Source organism: Suncus etruscus, chromosome 17 (assembly GCF_024139225.1).
Source record: "Suncus etruscus isolate mSunEtr1 chromosome 17, mSunEtr1.pri.cur, whole genome shotgun sequence".
Classification (NCBI taxonomy): Eukaryota; Metazoa; Chordata; class Mammalia; order Eulipotyphla; family Soricidae; genus Suncus; species Suncus etruscus.
In genome coordinates this window covers 19,538,273-19,556,248 of record NC_064864.1, presented here as the reverse complement: position 1 = coordinate 19,556,248, position 17,976 = coordinate 19,538,273, and the positions used below count along the sequence as shown (strand labels likewise).

At 51.0% G+C, this 17,976-nt stretch overlaps 1 protein-coding gene and 1 non-coding gene across 3 annotated transcripts in view; one reads left to right on the top strand and one right to left on the bottom strand.

Moving 5' to 3' along the window:
* RASGEF1A (RasGEF domain family member 1A) overlaps positions 1 to 17,976 on the top strand; it is a 485,335-nt gene that overhangs the window by 445,453 nt on the left and 21,906 nt on the right. The window contains exon 2 of one of the 2 annotated variants that reach the window (XM_049764619.1): positions 7,491 to 7,631. The exons of the other annotated variant lie outside the window; for it this stretch is intronic. Within the exon in view, the coding sequence (XP_049620576.1) occupies positions 7,617 to 7,631 (15 nt within the window). The 5' untranslated portion in view covers positions 7,491 to 7,616. The remainder of the gene's footprint in view (positions 1 to 7,490; positions 7,632 to 17,976) is intronic. 2 annotated transcript variants of the gene reach the window in all.
* LOC125995634 (small nucleolar RNA SNORA51) lies at positions 15,640 to 15,772 on the bottom strand. Its single transcript, XR_007491127.1, has one exon. It is a non-coding gene; the product is annotated as a small nucleolar RNA SNORA51 (small nucleolar RNA).

Here is a 17,976-nt window from a genome sequence, read left to right as displayed (position 1 = left end):
GATGTCCACTGCATGGGAGCCCCATAAGGAAGGCAGATGCCGGGTCTGGCCTCACCCCAGATGAGAGATAGAAAGCATCCACCAATATAGGAGAAATGATGCAGTTCTAGAAAATTCCCAGGGCAGCCATCAGCTTCCACACATCATTCACACAATGCAATTCTGAGTTTCTTCCAGCCTCAGGCCTTTTGTGCTTGGGGGTCCCAAACTTGCCATATCTTTCCATACTGGTACCTTATGGCATGCCTCCCAACCAGCAATACAGACTCTGCTTTTCAGGAAGACTTCTTCTGACCCACAGGCACGATGCTGGCATCTTCCTCATCACCAGCTGTATTTTGTTCATTTGTTTACGTGTTTACAATTCCCTCCTCCCACAACTCTGAGAGCAAACCCTGAGAGCAGAGATCAGTCTCTGAAAACTTGGCATGTAGTAAATGTTAAATGAAAAAAAATTTTTTTTTATTGAGAACATTGTAAATGACAAGTCTTTCACAGTTGTATTTTAGGCATATAGTGACATTGAATTAGGGCCATTCCAACCACTAATGTTGACCTCCTTCTGCCATAGTTCCCAGCATGCTTCCGCCACTCTTCCCACCATGCCTCCCCTACTACCCCCCTGGAATTCGCAATGTAACAGGTCCATTTTGTGTATTGCTTGTTATAGTTTGGGTCTCTTGATTTTATTGTCATTGACTTTGGCTTGGGTATTTAGAATGTCAAATTGGGTATTTAGAATGTCAAAATTTTTTTTTTATCCCTAATGGATAAGTAAATAAGCTAGTTAGGAATGCAAAAATAATACCTACCAAATAAAAGGGTTGACTGGAGGGACTCAGATCCAGGACACTTGTGTCTCTTCCTCCTTACTTCCACCTAGGCAGACATCGCCAATCAAGCACAGCATATTTGATTCCAGGGAGCCCAGCACAAATCCTCTTTTCACTGTGCGCCTGCCCCCAGGAAGTCCACAGCTCTCCTTGAGAGCTGATGAAAGAGGGAAAAAAGAGTAGGCACAGGTCATGAGTAAGTTGGCAGCAAAATAGCAAAGCCCTTAAGATGCTCCAAGGGTAAGAAAGGCTTCTTGGAGGAGGGAATGGGGTGTACCTGAAGGTCAGGGGCCAGGGCAACAGAGGGGCAGGAGAAGATAGTTTGGAGAGTGGGCAGTAGTACAAATCTTTGAGTATGATTCAGGTGGGCATATTCTGAAGACAATGAACATCAGCCAGTGTGGCCCACTTTCCTGCCCCCAGTCAGCCCCCGCAGTGTAGCTGCCTGGCATCAAGCCGGGCCTTCTGGTCTACCAGCTGGAGGGAGAAGCTCACAGGATGTAAGGAGAAGAGAAGTGATGAGCACAGATAAGAGCACACCCCAGAACACACTCCTTTCAGGGAGGCACTGAGTTGTTTACGACCAAGTGAAGCAACAGACCCTTTGAAGACATAGCAGGCTGGAAGAAACTGCTTCTATGTACCTGATGCAGCCTTTCTTGAGATCCATCCATTCATCCAAAAAGGTCATTAGACTTCTCTGACTCTCCATACCACCTTGTTTGGCTTGAGTTACCTCCCTCCTTGGTTTATTTCCCAGTGGCTTGTGGGAGCAGGCATCCCTCCTCCAGAAGCTCGTGAAGAACCTCCAGGGCAAGCCACAGAGGTGGGGCTACCACCAACCAAGTCTGCTTGTCACCCTCTGCCCTGTGGGGACCCCCAAGCTTTTTATCCTGGTTTTACATCAAGAACGAACATCCTGTGCTGCCAGCAACAGTACAGGATGTTTGGAGAAAGCTCAGCGACAGTTGACGAGGAGAATGAAGAGACAGGACAAGGGGGAACGAGAGGGCTGAGGTCTTTGGGCCTGGCTGCTGCCAGGGTGTGTGAATATTATTATGAATTTCAGGGGCATACACATGTGCACATGGTGGCACATGCTGAACATGGGAGTGTTTGCACAAAGAGCACAGGTGCAGCTGTGTACACAGAGGGACCCCATGCTAACGAGCCCAGTTGCCTGCTCATGCATACACACAGGTGCAGTGGCACATGTGTGCTGTAAGCATCCTGGGCTGTTTTTTGGCACCCAATCTCTCCTCTCTTCCGCCCCCTTTGGTTCCAGGGACCCTAGCCAGCTGACCCTGAGGGAGGGAGGCTCTATGTTACCTTCAATATCTGCTCAGCAGATCTCAGGGGTGAAAATGGAAGCAATTCCCCCTGTGAGAGGAGCCTTGCCTGCATCTTCCTTTGCACTCCCGCCTCCTCTTTCTGGCTGTTTCTGAGTCAGAAACTCTGTAGGGGGCTGCCAAGACATTCCTGCCTGGCCTTTGTTTTTTTAATTTTTGGGGGGTAGGAGAGCACACTTGGTGGTTCTCAGGGGTTACTCTCGACTCTGTCCTCTTGGTGGGCTTGGGGGACCATGTGGGATGCTGGGGACCGAGTCTGAATTGACTTAGTATTGGGTAAATGGTTTCCTACTGCTGCCTATCTACCTATTGCTCTGGCCTCATCCAGCCTAATTTTTGCCTCACTTCCTGCTGACTTGCTCCAGGTTTAATCTGGAGAAGGGTTCCTCTCTGTCTTTTCCTAGTGGCCCTACCTTTGTCATCTCATGCATACTTTCATTCCAGGGATATCTGGCTTACCTCTAAGGTAGGTGTATCACCTGCCCTGTGCTGCCTGCCTGGTTGAAGTTCGGGGTTTGGGGGGAAAGGATGACAGTCTCCCTGACATCCCTGGCTCCAACCACCACTGTGACCTTGAGTCTCATTGGACGTCCACCCCATGCCTGGTTCTCACACATATACTATAGCAGGGCCCCCCACCCCATCATTCCCACCTTGTCTCACACTGCTGGCTCGGTGCCCCAGGGACCCGGATGTAGACTGTTGTCTCTTGACCTCGGACAACACTCCAGAAAGAACTTCCTGAGACACCCATGATGCATTTTTCTGGCCTTGTGGAAGTGGTTTAATGGGTTCCTGGATGCCTCCTAAAGGCCCTGAAAATGCTCGGGAAGTCCTCACTGACCAGAAAGAAGAGCAGGGAGTGGTCCTCAGGGGAAAGAGGGAAGCATTCACAGTCTCCACTGTGGGTAGGGCCTCCAGGAATGCTGCCAGGGCAGAGACTTTTTCCCTGGGCCAGGGGCTGCTGCTCATACTAGTAGAGTCCAGGCATGCCGTGTCCTTCTGGCTGGTCCCAGGGTCCTTGTCCTGCATCGCCTGTACTCTCAACCCTGCAGCATCGTAGTCACACTTCATGTCCACCCCTCTCCCACCTGCTGCTTCTCCAGGGTCTCTTCCCTTAGAAGGGCTTCTGACCAGCTGATCTGCTTAGCAGAAAAAATGATCTCTCAAAATCACCAGTGCCTTCAGCAGGACTAAGTACCCTGGTGCCAAACCTGGGGCAGGTGCCCGAGGGCGCTTGCCTGGCACACAGCAGACTTGGGTTTGTTTCCTGGTTACTCCCTGAGCACTGCCAGGAGTTATTTTTGAATGCAAAACCAGGAATAATCCTTGAGCATGACCGGTATGGTTCAAAAACAAGCAAGCAAACAAACAAACAAACAAAAAACCAAACAAAGCAAACAGAACAGAACAAAACTACCCAGCGTCAAACCTGTTCCAGTTTGGCAGGAATTGAACTTTGGGGAACCCCAGCCTCCTCTGCAGTTGCCCCCTAGAGCATATGCGAGAGTGGCAGTGGGTACCCTCAGTGGTGGGATGGGTGGGTGGGTGGGGCTTCTCTTTCCACAGTTGCTCAGGGAATTTTCTCTCATTTATGCACCAGAGGAGAGCCAGGGTCTGTTGGCTCATAAGACAAGGAAAAGGCTCCCAGGTCTGGTGGAGAAAGGTGCTGAAGGGCAGGTGTGCTGGTGAGGACTGAGTAGTTTTTCCTCCTGGCAGCAACCTGAGAGGATCTGGAGGGCTTGTGGACAGGGTAAGGAAGGGTCTTGCTTGGCTTCGGACAACTCCCTCGTCCTTACCTCTCACCGTTCTGCTTCTAAATGGGACTTTTACTCCATGCCCTCTGCGGGCCTCGGGGTGCTGCTCATGGGCTCCAGGGGCACCAGCAGACAATTGTCTCTCAGCTTTGGAACTGCTCTGTGTCATGGGTCTCCTGCTCCATTGTAAATCCTGTGTGAAGGGCAGTGGATCCCAGAGAAGCAGGCATGGGGATGACAGTGCTCAGTTTTGGGGGTCTCTCCTGCACTTTTGCAGTCTCTGCCTGCCTGTTTCTGGAAGGACAGGACTTGAATATACTCATTGCCAGGTCTCCCTGTCTTTCTCCACTGGGCCAGGCCTCTATTCCACCAGGGGAATCTGCAACATCTCTTCTCATCCTAGAATGGAGGGACCCTCACTGTCCCCCTACACCCTGTGCTAGGGGAGATTCCTCCCTAAACTCTGGGTTCTCTCACCACCAGCCCCCACCTCCCTGCCAGCCTTAAGACTCCCTGACTCTGACCAGGCCCCTCGAGGTTGTGCCTCAGTCATAGGCCCCAAACCTATGTCAGAGTAGAAAGAGACTGAGTGGGAGCCAGTGGGAGTTAAGGGGTGTGCCTGGCAGGATGTCAGACCCTCTACTTGTGGTGTCTTTCAGTGGCTCCCCAACTGTTACGCAGAGAAGGGAGGGGTCTGGAACCCCAGCAGCTGGCCTAGGGATTGACAGCAAGGACTGCTTTAGCAAATGCAGGCGAGCAGAGACCCATTCCCTGCTGGCTCAGGGGACCCAGCTCCTGCTGTGCTGTGGCCCTGCAGACTGGCATGGCTGCCTTACTCTCAAGTATCCACTGTCTCCCACCTATCCCATCTCTGGGTTTCCACTTAGTCCACTTTGCCCCTCAGCCCTCTGCTACCTCTGGTGTTGAGCATAGAGGGTAGGCATGTAGAGGGCAGAGGGGCTGGGTGATGGAGGGGATCCATAATGCAATTCATGACAAGCCTGTGGTCATTTGAGGTCCCTTCTTTACCCCCAGTTCGTTGGTGGAGGGTGACTGGACTGGGATGTTGTGATCTGCGCTGGTCAGGAACTGATCTATGCTATTAGTTATTCTCCTACACCCTTGGTGCTAGGGGAGTTATAGTTACATACGCATGATTAGTTATATAGATCTCTGCGGTTGGTTACACTCTTGGTGTGTTGAACAAGCCCACCATATTGGTGGTAACACACTGCAGTGGTCGGCAAGCTGAGGCTCTCGAGCCACATGCTGCTCTTTACACTTTTTAATGCGGCTCTTCTGTGTGCCGGGCAGCCACTCCAGGAGTCAGGACTCTGCTCCTAGTCTCTGTCAGTGCGCGCCCATTGTGGCTCTCAAAATAAATTTCAATCAGGGTTTTGGCGAGATTTGGCTCAGTTGAAATAAAAGGTTGCTCACCACTGCACTAGAGAGTTACAGCCCAGACTGAAGGGTGGCTGCCACTTCAGTACAGCAGGTTAAAGTGGGGTGTACAGTTAGGGGACCCATTTGGAGGCTCCTATCCCCTTAGGGGATCATTTATTTAGCCAGGGTAGTATGGGGCTATCAGAAGGCTAGACTGGATCTCCTCCCCAGCTCTTTGCTCTGCTGTTGCCAAAGACATCATCGGTGCATTTGCTTTGGCTATTTCTACCAGAGGATTATGGGACGTGGGCCAGCAGCAGGGCCTGTGCAGCTCCCTGTATTCCAGCAAGTGGTGCCATTGCTCGGGTCTGTGGGGACAGGGCAGAGACTGTTTCTTCTCCACCCCAGGAGACAGCACACCTGCTTGGAGCCCCACAAGTGTGCTGGGGAATAAGCCCCTCAGACCTCTAGCTGTCACCCCATTTCCTTAGTTGTCATTGTAGCGACCAGGGTCACACACACACTTAGTTCTGGTACTAGCGCTGTGTTACTCATTGTATGCTGGAGATTGAACCAGTTTTGTGAAGGTGTTGGAATCCCCAAGCCCTAGATAGCAATGCCACCAGGGTGAGACCCTGCCTGAGGGGTGGGGACAAATCTTGGTGGCAGAGGCTGCATTTATGACCTCACACCCACCAGACAGGGGCTCTGCCATTGAGCCGTAGCCCCAGGCCTTAGCTTGAGTTTTACAGGGGCCTAAGCACAGGGACACTCCTTAGGGCCTGCTACCCTCTGACCTCTCAGCCTGTTTCCCATCTGTCATGAGCATCTGCGTGTGTAAAAAGGTCCGAGTCACTGTCACCCTGGGTGCAGGTTCCCTGCTGTCCTGGCCTCTCCTGGGTTGGATTGGGCTCACTCTTCTGGTTTCACATCAGCTGCTGAAATCCTGAGTGTCTCTCCTGAGGTTCTCAATCTTTCTAGAAACTCCCAGCACCCCACATGGCTCTTCTCTTTCTGAAGCTGACTGGCAAGATCACGGGGTCTTGAGCTGCTCCCCACAAGCCACAAGCTTTTTCCATGGGACCTTCATCATGGTACTCAGCCCCAACCACAGTTGGTGGTAGGGACAGACCCTGTAGGGGCTCAGCACTGACAGCCAATCTCTATCAGGCCACAGCAAGGCCGAAGCCTCATACAAGCATGGGGGATAAGGTGGGGGGGGGCAAGGATGGTATGGCTTCCTGTCCATGGGGACTTGGTGCTTTCTGTGGGGCTGGGGGCAGAGGGGCCCTCCTGCCTCCAGGTGACATTAGGGTGAGCACCCACAGAACACCCCGTGACGGTACAGGAATAATTTGCACATCAGCCACTTCCTGTGAGCTAGAGAGTGGGGGTGGGGACCGAACTGTCCACGGGGCTTTCCTTGTTCATGCTGTGACCATGTGAAAGGGTGCAGAGACCTTTTAGTGCCAGAGGACTCTGACTTGGGTGTTCTGCAGCCAGGCCAAGGGCTGGGTGGCTTTACTGGATAAAGATTGAGTGAGATGTGCCCAGTTTTGCAGCCTTGGCCATTTCTTCAGGTTTCCAGCAGAAATTTCTCCCAAACAGAGAAAGCGTGTGGCCTCCCCAGGGGGGCTAGGAGACGAGGTTCTAGAGTGGAGTCTCTTATCTTCACAAACTTGCAATCTCTGGGAGGAAGCTGGCAATTAGAGCTGGCAAACCTGTGATCCCCAAGACGGAATGAAAGCTTCTCTGCACCAGGGCTCAGCCAGTCTGGCAGCTAGTGTGACTGAGGGAATGTTGGGCTGGGGCCAAAATGCTGGGGAGTGGCTATTCCGGGGACCTCAACTCCTCAAGCCTGTCCCCCGGGAGGGAGGTTCTCTCAGCTGCTCTCTGGGCATCCCCTGCTTCTTCTGTAAGAAGAAGAAGAAGCTGCAACAGTCCTTCCCCATAGCGGCTGCATTTCCACCTCTTCCACAGGGAGCATCCATATCTAGATTCCCAGAGCCTGGGACTGGGGGGCCACCACCGACCACGAATCCTCCACGTTCCTGGGGGAACGCAGCGATGCTTCACATGGCCTTGTGCCAGGACCACCCCCAAAGCCCTGACTCCGCTTAGTGCCCAGGCAAAAAGCAAACTGCCCGGTGCTTTTAATGTCCCCCACTGCAGAGTTTGCAGTACATCAGGGCTGTGAGGAGTGAGCGCCCTCGTCCGGGGAGGCAGTCACAGGCCCAAATGAGGGCCAAAGCACCTGCCCAAGGAAGCCTTGGGCAGAGGCCAGCGACCGTGAGATGAGGCTGCGAAGGGTAAGACAGGCTCCTGGGTGCAGATGGGGTTCGGGGTGGATGGCTGGGGCAGATGGGGTCCGGGTGGAGATTTTCGTGTCCCTGCCAGACTGAGCCACCCAGATGCGCCCTAAAGCCCTTTTAGCCAGGCACAACGGTCCGCGCCTCTTGCGCGCAGCACCCCGCGCGCTCCCTGGGCATGCCAGCTGGGTGCGCCCCTGCCAGCCCCGCTGCTCTCCACCCCGCACCCCTTGCACGCCCAGTGGGTGCTCCACCCTTCCCCGACCCTTTCCTGCCGGCCACCAAATGGGTCCGCCTCCACCCCGCCCCGCTGCGCGCTCTGCCTCGCCTTGGCCCCGAGCGCGCGGTCCTTGCGCATCGCCCGCGCCCGGAATGTCCCTCGGCTCCGCCCCTGGCGCGGTCCACCCCGGTCCTGCGTGGGTTGCAAGCACGCGGGAGGCAGCCGTGGTGCTGGCAGCCAGTGCTAGCTGGCTCGGCCACCCGGCCCGGAGCAGGCAGACAGGATGTTTCTGGAGCCCCAGGTAATGCTGCGGGGCGGCGCGGGGCAGGTGGTACCCAGCTGGGGAAGGAGCGCAGACCTTCCCGCCCGAGCTGGGGGGTGGGGGGGAGAACTACGGGGAGTTCTTGGGCATCCCCCATCCTTTTAAGGACCTCCACTGGCACCTGCTGGCCAGGTGGGAGGTCCCCCAGGGCTCAGCAAAAGAGGCAAGGCTGTTTCTTGCCCAGGTGGCTGGTGGAGACCTTCCCATCAGGGCTTGGGGGGGGGTCATGGGGAGCTCTTGGGCATCCCCCATTCCTTTAAGGACCTCCACTGGCACCTGCTGACAGTAGGGCGCCCCCCTCCAGGGCTTGGTGGAGCCACTCGTCTGCACTCAACTGTGGGGATGGTGGGGAACCCTATGGATGAACAGGGCCAGTCTTCAGGACCGAAGCCTCAGCAGCCAGGTGGGGAGGGGACACGGCTCAAGAGCAGCAACCTGCTGGGAACCACCTGTTAGCACGGAGGAAGAGGAGGAGGAGGAGGAGGATGAGGAGGACGAGGAGGAGGAGGAGGAGGACGAGGAGGAGGACATGATGATGATGATGCAGGCTGGGAGCTGCGTATGTGCGATGTGTGGGCGAGAGTGTGGAAGCACTTGTCTATGGGGAGTGTGAGAGGGAGGCAGGGAGTGGATGGGTCACAGCTGTCCATGTGTCCCCCACAAACGCCTGTGTGCTGAAGGAGAGTGAGGTGCCAGCATGAGGGGCACTGTGTGAGTGGGGAGGCCAGCATCCTGACAAGGCAGGGATCACTCCTGAACTGAGGGAGGTGCTACTGGTCTCCACCATCTTCCTCTTCTTCTGAGAGGGGCCACAGTTTCTTAGACAGGAGCTAAGCAAGCCAGACCCAGGCCTCAAGTCCAAGCAGAGGGGGGCGCCCGAGAGTCTCTGCTGGACAGGCCAGTGCTAGCTGGTGTCCTGGGCGTGCATGTGGCACTTTGGCACAGTGCCTGCAGCTGCTGTTGGCTCTGCATGGGGACCAAACACACCAAAGGCCCTGTGCCCATAGAGAAGTCACCTTCCAGTCAGGGGAACAAGAGAAAAAGCCCAACGAAAGGAGCAGGGCGTGTCTTGGGGCTCAGAGCCATGGAAGAGAAGTAAAGCAGGAAAGGGTGGGGGGAGATTGGAGGGCTTCTCTGTCAAATAGGATCTGTGGTAAAAATATAACCCACATCCAGAGCACAAGGGACATGTGACTTGTATGTGTCTGACTTGTATGAAGCTGGCTGGGGCCCTGCTTCAAGTCTCTTGGGGCCCCAGGTTGGCAGGTTCAGTGCTGGGGAGAGGTTCTGAGTTTGCTCTGGCCTGAATCCCACAAGTTGCTTTCATTTGCTGGAGTTGAGCTGCAAGTGGCAGAACTGGGGAGATATCATAAGGCATGGGGCCTTGCATTGCCTGACTTGGGGTCAGTCTTTGGCACCATGTGAGGTCCCGAGCATTGAGCCTCTCTGGATCATTGCTGTGACCCTGGAGGCTCCTGACCACTGCTGGGGTGGCCCAGGTGGAACCAAAGAATTCTGGGACTCAGCTGGCCGAGGATTGCATTGATGTGTTGTTCCCTGGGTACTCTGGGTGGCCAACGCAGTGTCCCGGCCTGCTCTGCACTCAGGACATTGACAATAGTGTGGGGTGTCTCAGAGCTCTCAGGGGGGCAGGTCATCATGATGGACGTGCCTGCACATAATGTGAGCCATCGCTCACCAAGAGACAGCAGCACCCAGCCACCTGTGTTTGGGGAGGGCCTGGAGCCCCACAGGGAGGACAGAAGGACAGGCAGGTAGTTGAGGTGAAAAGCCTGGGGGAACACTCAGCAGCCAGATCAAAAGGCACCTGGGGTTGTGTGAGACCCCCCCGGGGGGGGGGAATTCAGACACACAGAATAGGCAGGCCAGGAAGGGGCACAATCTGGCACCCCAGGGAATGTTTGTTGCCTAGACAGGGTGGGGCAGCGTAGTTTGGTGAGGAGGCAGGCCAGGAGTGGACACTCTGTCCTGCCCTTGTCATCCTGGCTGCTTCCTGGCTGCACTGTCCAGCTCTGTCCCTCTAGGCTTCCCTTGTAGAGCCTTCCAGGAATGCAACTTGGGGAAGAATTGCTGTGGCTTGGGCTGGTAGGATGTGACTTGGGAGTGCTGGGCCTGACACAGCTGGTGAAGGATGCTGGTACCTCACGCCACTGGGTTCCCCGGAATTCATCTTTGGAGGAATTATTGGTCAAAGACCAGCATAGGTAGGGCTGGTCAGATCTAGGCTGTCAGCAAGATTTTTTTTGTTGGTTTGTTGGTTTGGTTTTTGGGCCCACCCGGCGGTGTTCTGGGGTTACGACTGACTCTATGCTCAGAAATTGCTCCTGGCAGGCTTGTGGGGCCATAGGGGATGCCGAGGATGTAATTGGGTTCGTCTCTGGTTGGCAGCATGCAAGGCAAACACTCTACCACTGTGCTATTACTCTAGTCCAGCAAGGAGATCTAATTAATCTCCTTGCTCTTCCTCCTGACCCTGAGCATCTTTGGGAAGTCCTTTGAAAAATTCATTTCCTCCAGAATGCCCTCACTGACTTCCTCCAAGAGCCATTCCTTTACTCCCATGCCTCCTTGACACCTAGCTCACTCCCCAATCCCAAGGAGCTCATACTACAGTAAGGTTATGTCTGTCTCCTGTGGCAGAGGAGCGAGGATTGCAGGAGATTTTCCTTTGGTGTAGCACCCAGGTCAGCCATCATTGACTGAATAAAAGTGGGCAAAGTCAGGAAGAGATGACCGAAAATGGCCATCACTACTGTTTTGTTTTCTTTCCCTCCAGGCTTTGCAGATGGGGCGCACCGGCCCTGTGACCTCACTGCCACTGGCCTGTCAGTGGGGTTTCTTTGACAAACCCACAGGCCACTCCCACCCCTGTTCACAGCTCACACTTGCCTGCCAAGCCCACAACATTTCCCAAATGTCAGCTGTGGCGTCTCTCCAGAGCCACCCCCTGCCTGTAGTTGGTGGCTCGGTGAGTCATAGGACCTGCCACCATGAAGGTGTTGGTTTCCTTTAATCCTCTCAAGCAGGAGCTGGGGGTGACACAGGAGGAAACTGGGCCCCTCCAATAGCTAAGCCTGTAGCCACTTTGGAAGGGAAACTGCAAAAGTCCAACTTTGTTCTGGGCCAATCCTAATCAGGGTCTCCCCAGGAAGCATCCTTAGAAGACGGAAGGCAGGCAATGCCAGGCTCACAGGGCACAGCCATGGTGTATGGCCTGGAAAGGGGTTTGCCGGCTGGGGCCAATGCATGGGGATAGTGTGTCCCAGGTCAGTGTCTGGGAGGCCTACAGAGGCAGGAAGACCTATCAGAGGTGCACAAGGACACACACGCACATACGTTCACATATGCCCACACACATAGGCATGCAGACATGTATACATATGAACATATGCATGCATATGCATGCAAGCACATGCAGGCATGCACCCTCCCCTCTGGAATGCTTATGTCAGTCCCTGCCCCTCTTGGACATGAGCCAGATGTCTTTAGGGATTGGGGAAACCTAACCAGGTGACCTATTCCGGTTTAGAAAAATCTTTGTTGTTGGGTAATTGAATTCTCTTATCATTGTATTTTATTTTAATTTATTTTATTTTATTATTTTGGTTTTTCGGCCACACCCAATGACTCTCAGGGGTTACTCCTAGCTATGCATTCAGAAATCACTTCTGGTTTGGGGACCATATAGGACGCTGAGGGATTGAACCATGGTTTGTCTTAGGTCAGCAAACACCCTACTGCTGCGCTATTGTTCTAAACCCCTATTGTATTGTATTTTATTTTTATTTTTTATTTTTTGGTTTTTGGACCACACCTGGCAGTGCTCAGGGGTTACTCTTGGCTGTCTGCTCAGAAACAGCTCCTGGCAGGCACGGGGAACCATATGGGACACCGGGATTTGAACCAACCACCTTTGATCCTGGATCGGTTGCTTGCAAGGCAAATGCCGATGTGCTATCTCTCCGGGCCCTTGTATTTTATTTTTTAATATTTTTGTTTAACAGATCGAAGCATTGCGACTTCCAATACTGTTATCGATAGGGTTTCACACACCAAGTTCCAACACTGCCCCCTCCATCAGTTTGTCTGCTTCTGCCAGATTTTTAGTTTGGCTTCTTGAAAAACCCGTGAAATTAATAATATTTCCTGCACATAAAGAACTTTCTACCTCTTTGTTTCTAATATGTCTTTTCTTATCTAATAAATCGTTGGCTTTCTTTTTCTTCTCTTATTTGTGTTTCCTAAGAGATGCCAAGCAACATTCAATAGTAGTTACTTGTCCTTGGCTTGATTTTGACCAAGAAGACCTCTCCTGTTTTACTGTTCCATCTGAAATTGGTCCTAAATTTCAAATAGATATTCCTCCTCATGAGCAGTCTGCTCCATTTCTACATTAATTGCCCAAAGAGTACACCAAGAATGGATATTCGTTTCATCAGAGGCGCTCCTATATCTAGCAAAATCATCAAATTCCTTTCCTCTTTGGGCCTATTAATGTGTTGACTTATTAGGTTTTTTTTTTTTTTTTTTTTTTTTTTTTTTTTTTTTTTTAGCTAACTCATCCTCATGTTCCTGGAATAAATCCCACTGGACCAGGCTTGATTGTGTTTTAAAATGTTACAGGGTTCATTTCACTGATATGTTGCTAGGGTATTTTTCATATATTTTCATAGGTAAGAATTTATATGCACTTTTCTATTAGGGGACATATTTGTTACATTTATAAATCATGATGATGTGAGCTTCATAAAATGAATAGGGAAGATTCTCAATATGAATTGTATAGTTGAAATAGTTTAAATAGCATATAAAATTATCTTAGTCTCCAAGGCTTGAAATAATTCATTTTAGGAACTGGCTGAGCCAGGGTTTGCTTTTATTTCTCCCTAAGGTTTAGTTGGTTGTCAACTTATTTAATTTGCACTATGGTTATTGGTTGTTTCGGGTTCTAAATGAGTTTAGCATTTTGGTTATTTATATTTTCTAGACAATATTTCAATCCAAAAACCTTTTAGACCTTTTAGCACAAATTTACACAGGGCTTTCTTTTAAAGTTTATTTTTTCTATCTGTACTTAGATTCTCTTTTTCTTTTTTTCATCTATAATAAAATAAATTTTTCCTTTTCATTCTGCTGACTACTGTTCTGATCTTCTTCACTCCCTCTTTTTTCTCTTCTCCCTTCCATTGTTTAGGACCACCAGAGGCTTATCTTCTTAATTTATATTTTCAAAAAATCAGCTCTTGATTAACTAACCTGTTTACTTTTTTTTTTTTTTTTGTTTTGTTTTTGGGCCACACCCGTTTGACGCTCAGGGGTTACTCCTGGCTATGTGCTCAGAAATCGCCCCTGGCTTGGGGGGACCATATGGGACGCCGGGGGATCGAACCGCGGTCCATTCCTTGGTAGCGCTTACAAGGCAGACACCTTATCTCTAGCGCCACCTTCCCGGCCCCAACCTGTTTACTTTTTATTCTTTCATTAAATCCACTAATTTACCTCTTGGTAATTCCTTCTCAGAGTGCTTTAGCTTTGAATATGTTTTGTATAGACACATTTTCTAGCGTTTTTTGGTTTTTGGGCCACACTTGGTGACTCTCAGGGTTTACTCCTGGCTCAGAAAATGCTCCTGGCTTGGGGGGATCTTATGGGACGCCGGGGGATTGAACCGTGGTCTGTCCTAGATTAGCATATGCAAGGCAAACACCCTACCACTTGCGCGACCACTCCGACCCCTACTAGCTTTTTGAAATCAAATGTTTAGTTCCTTTGTTTCAAATTTCTTTGCTTTACTTAAAATATAGGTAAGTCCTCTTTTCCAGATTTCACCTTACACTGTTTTTACTCATGTGAAAAGCCTGCATCAGTCTAGGTAGCTTTTGCTAAGTGAAAGAAATCTGAAAAGGATTTTCACTTTGACAATAAAAAATAAAAACAGGAGGCTGGAAAATGGCTCAGCATGCTGATACTTTGCATGTAGGAGACTCAGGGTAAGGTGGGGGATTCCATCCCCTGTACCATGTGGTCTCCCAGATCAGTGAAAGAGAATAGGTCCTGAGTGTCACTGGATGTGCTCCCAAAAACCAAAAAGAAAAGTGTAAAGTATTCAACTTCTTCATTTTATATCATTTCTGCTTAGGAAAGGTTCCCTTCCACTCTGCTTTTTCAGGTAGTGGGGAACCCACCAAATTGACTTCTGTGATAGAAGTCAGAGGGATAGTATAGCAGGTAGGGCACTTACTTTGCGAACTGCTGAAATAGGTTCAATTCCTGGCATCTCATATGACCCCCTGAGCCTGCCACGTGTAAACCCTAAGAGCAGAGGCAGGACTAACCTCTAAGCAATGCTGTGTGTGTGGCTCAAACAGACAAAAAGACATCTATGATTTTTTGCTTCCTGTTTAGCGTTGCCATATATTATTATTATTATTATTGTTGTTGTTGTTGTTGTTGTTGTTGTTGTTGTTTGGGCCATACCCAGTGGTATTTGGGACTATACCCAATGGTGCTCAGGGGTTACTCTAAGCTGTGCACTCAGAAATCAATCCTGGAAGACGTGAGGAACCATATGGGATGCCAGGGATCAAACCTGGGTATATGGTACAAGGCAAATACCCTACCTGCTGTACTATTGCTCTGACCCTCTCATATTATTTTTGTTTGTTTGTTTTTGGGCCATACCTGGTTACGCTCAGGGGTTACTTTTGACTATGCTTTCAGAAGTCGCTCCTGGCTTGGGGGACCCTATGGGACACTGGGGATCGAACCATAGTCCGTCCGTCCTAGGTTAGCGCGTGAGAAGCAACCGTCCTACTGCTTGTGCCACTACTCCAGCCCCTCATATCATATTTTTAAAGTGTTTTATTAGAAGGTTTTTTTTTTTTCTTTTGTTTTTTTTGGGTCACACCCAGTGGCTCAGGGGCTACTCCTGGCTCTGTGCTCAGAAATCGCTCCTGGCAGGCTCTGGGGAATCATATGAGCTGCTGGAATTCGAACCATCATCCATCCTGGGTTGGCTGCATGCAAGGCAAATGCCTTACTGCTGTGTTATTGCTTTGGCCCCTTGATTGCTTCATTAACCCAGAGTGATTTAGCAAAGGCTTTTTTAATCAAGTGGCAGACATTGGGTGGGGAGCGGTCTCATACTTTTTTTTGTTTGTTTGTTTTTGGGTCATACTCGGCAGTGCTCAGGGGTTACTCCTGGCTGTCTGCTCAGAAATAGCTCCTGGCAGGCACGGGGGACCATATGGGACACCGGGATTCGAACCAACCACCGTTGGTCCTGGATCGGCTGCTTGCAAGGCGAACACCGCTGTGCTATCTCTCCGGGGCCGGTCTCATACTTATTAATGCTTGGGTGTGTTACTCTGTGGCCATGTCATTCAGTCACTTGGACATTTCCACATGGGGGTTCTTTGGAGCTTTCATCAAGGTTATGCTGATTTTTTGGTCCCCCAATTCACAATACAGACCAGGCAAAGGGCTGGAGTTGAGGTGTATATGGGGTGCATTTACTGTACCTTCTCTTTCCATACAGTCAGTGTAAAGAACACAGCCTGTGGAAAGAATTGGGAGGCCTTATCTTATCTTTTCTTTTCTTTTCTTTTTTTGATTTTTAATATATATATGCATATTATATGCTGATAACAAAGGTGAATACATCTGGAAGAATAGGTATATGTGTGCCTGCGTGTGCATGTATGTATTCATGTGTGTGCATCTTTGGCTTACCCAGTCACGCTCACAGATAACCTGCAATGTTTTCACCCGTTCCGACCATGCATCTCTTTGGATCTCCATCACTTATCAGCAGTTGTAGAAAGTTCTAGCACTTATTCTGGCTGCTGTGGGTCCATGAGGGGAATGCCCTTCTGGTAAGTGAGTTCTGGAGGGCAGCCATGGACTGGAAGGGCACCCATTACCAGGAAGAACCAGCTTGGAGGCCAGACACTTGGGCTGTCCCAGCTCTGCCCTGCCAGCCCTGTGGCCTCTCTGTCCTTAGCATCCTGTGTGAGGCAGCAGCTGGAAAAGACTGGAGGGATGATGTTCAGATGGGCCATTGGTGGATTCTCTCTGGGGCCACTTGCTAGCTGATAGCAAGGCTGCTGCACTCTTTCTTTTCTGCCTCTTTTTTTGTTTTGTTTTGTTTTTGGGTGGGGGGATCACATCTAGTGTACTTAGGGGTTACTTTTGGCTCTACACTCAGGAGTTACTCCTGGTAGTGCTTGGGGGAAATCTTATGGCTTTCTGGGGATCAAATCCAAAGCAGTCATGTGCAAGGCAAGTGCCCTCCTCACTGTACTATCTCTCCGTGTACTTTTTCTCCTTGATGTGTTCTTCTTTTTTATTGGTTTTTGGTTTTTGGGTCACGCTCGGCAGTGCTCAGGGGTTACTCCTGGCTCTCACTCAGAAATTTCTCCTGGCAGGCTCAGGGGACCATATGGGATGCCGGGATTCGAACCTCCGTCCTTCTGCATGCAAGGCAAACTCCCTAAGAATATATCCAGAATAGATGTATTCTTCTATGAAAGACTCAAGCTGGGCTGCCCAGTTCCAAGCCCAAACCCTGGCCAGGCTGAGTGCTAAGTAGGGGTGCCTTCTGTCTTGCCTCTTCTCTCCCTGACCTCCCTCCACCCATGGCTATGCCACCACCTTGGGTGTCCTGTCCTATTACATATGTGGTCTCAAACCTCCACACCCCCACACGCTCCTTTGCTGACTGCCTGGCGCCTAGGGGCAGCTGGACAGTGGCTGCTGTGCCAGAAGCAAGCACAGTGGGACTGTGGGCACGTGCTATTCCCCTCCTACTTGGTGGGGACACTGGCTGGCTCGGCCCTGGGCCAAGGGACACTGTGTGTGTGTGTGTGTGTGTGTGTGTGTGTGTGTGTGTGTGTCCTGAGATTAGCTTGTGGACTCACAGGGACCATAAGCAGCAGGGGCAGGAACCTCCTGTATCCTAAGAGGGAACATAGGGGTCTCAGGGCACCCTTCTGGGCTGTTGCCAGGAGAAAGACAAAATTTGGCAAGGGGGAATTGTTTTTTATTTGTTTTTAAACACAAAGCAATATCGATGCTCAGACTAATTATATCCATAGAACAACCCCACTTGTGCTGCTCCTCTTTAAGGGGAGACCTCTGGGGTTTGAGAGTGGGGTTTTCCAGGCAGTCCCCACTGCCCCATCCTCTCTCTGGATCAGAGACCCTCCACTCTTTCTTAGACTCTCCTTGCTCTTGTCCTCTGCTGACTTTGGGGTTGACTCATGTGGCAGCCAGTGAGATTGGGTTAGTCCTGGAGCCTGGAGGCATGTGTGTGTGGGAAGGTCTGCACACCCCAAGTCTTTCTGTAGTCCAGAAAGTAGCCTCAGGTAGGAAGGGACCCCCAGAGGAGTGAGTGCAGTTGAGGGGAGGGATCTGTACTCTAGCAACTTTGGGGTACCAGTGGGGGGCTCCCCAAAATGACAGTACTACTTCAGGGTGCTCTGGGTTTGAGCACACAGGGGCCTAGTGTGTCTTGGGGGGCTCTTGTAGGATCAGACCCCAGAATCATTGGGGTCAGTGGCAAAGGGGAGAAGAGGCTTCAAGCATCCCAGGGATCAGTGGGGGAGGTAGTTGAGAAGGGGAGAGATACTCTCTAGGCCTACCTGCTCTACCCATGGTCTCTGCAGGCTCCATAATGGGGTGCTTCTTAGTGAACAATGACATTCTATGCCCAGAGCAGCCACCAGAAGTAGCTGACTGGACAGAAAGGGTGACAAGGAGAGAAAAAAATGAAAGAAAAGAAA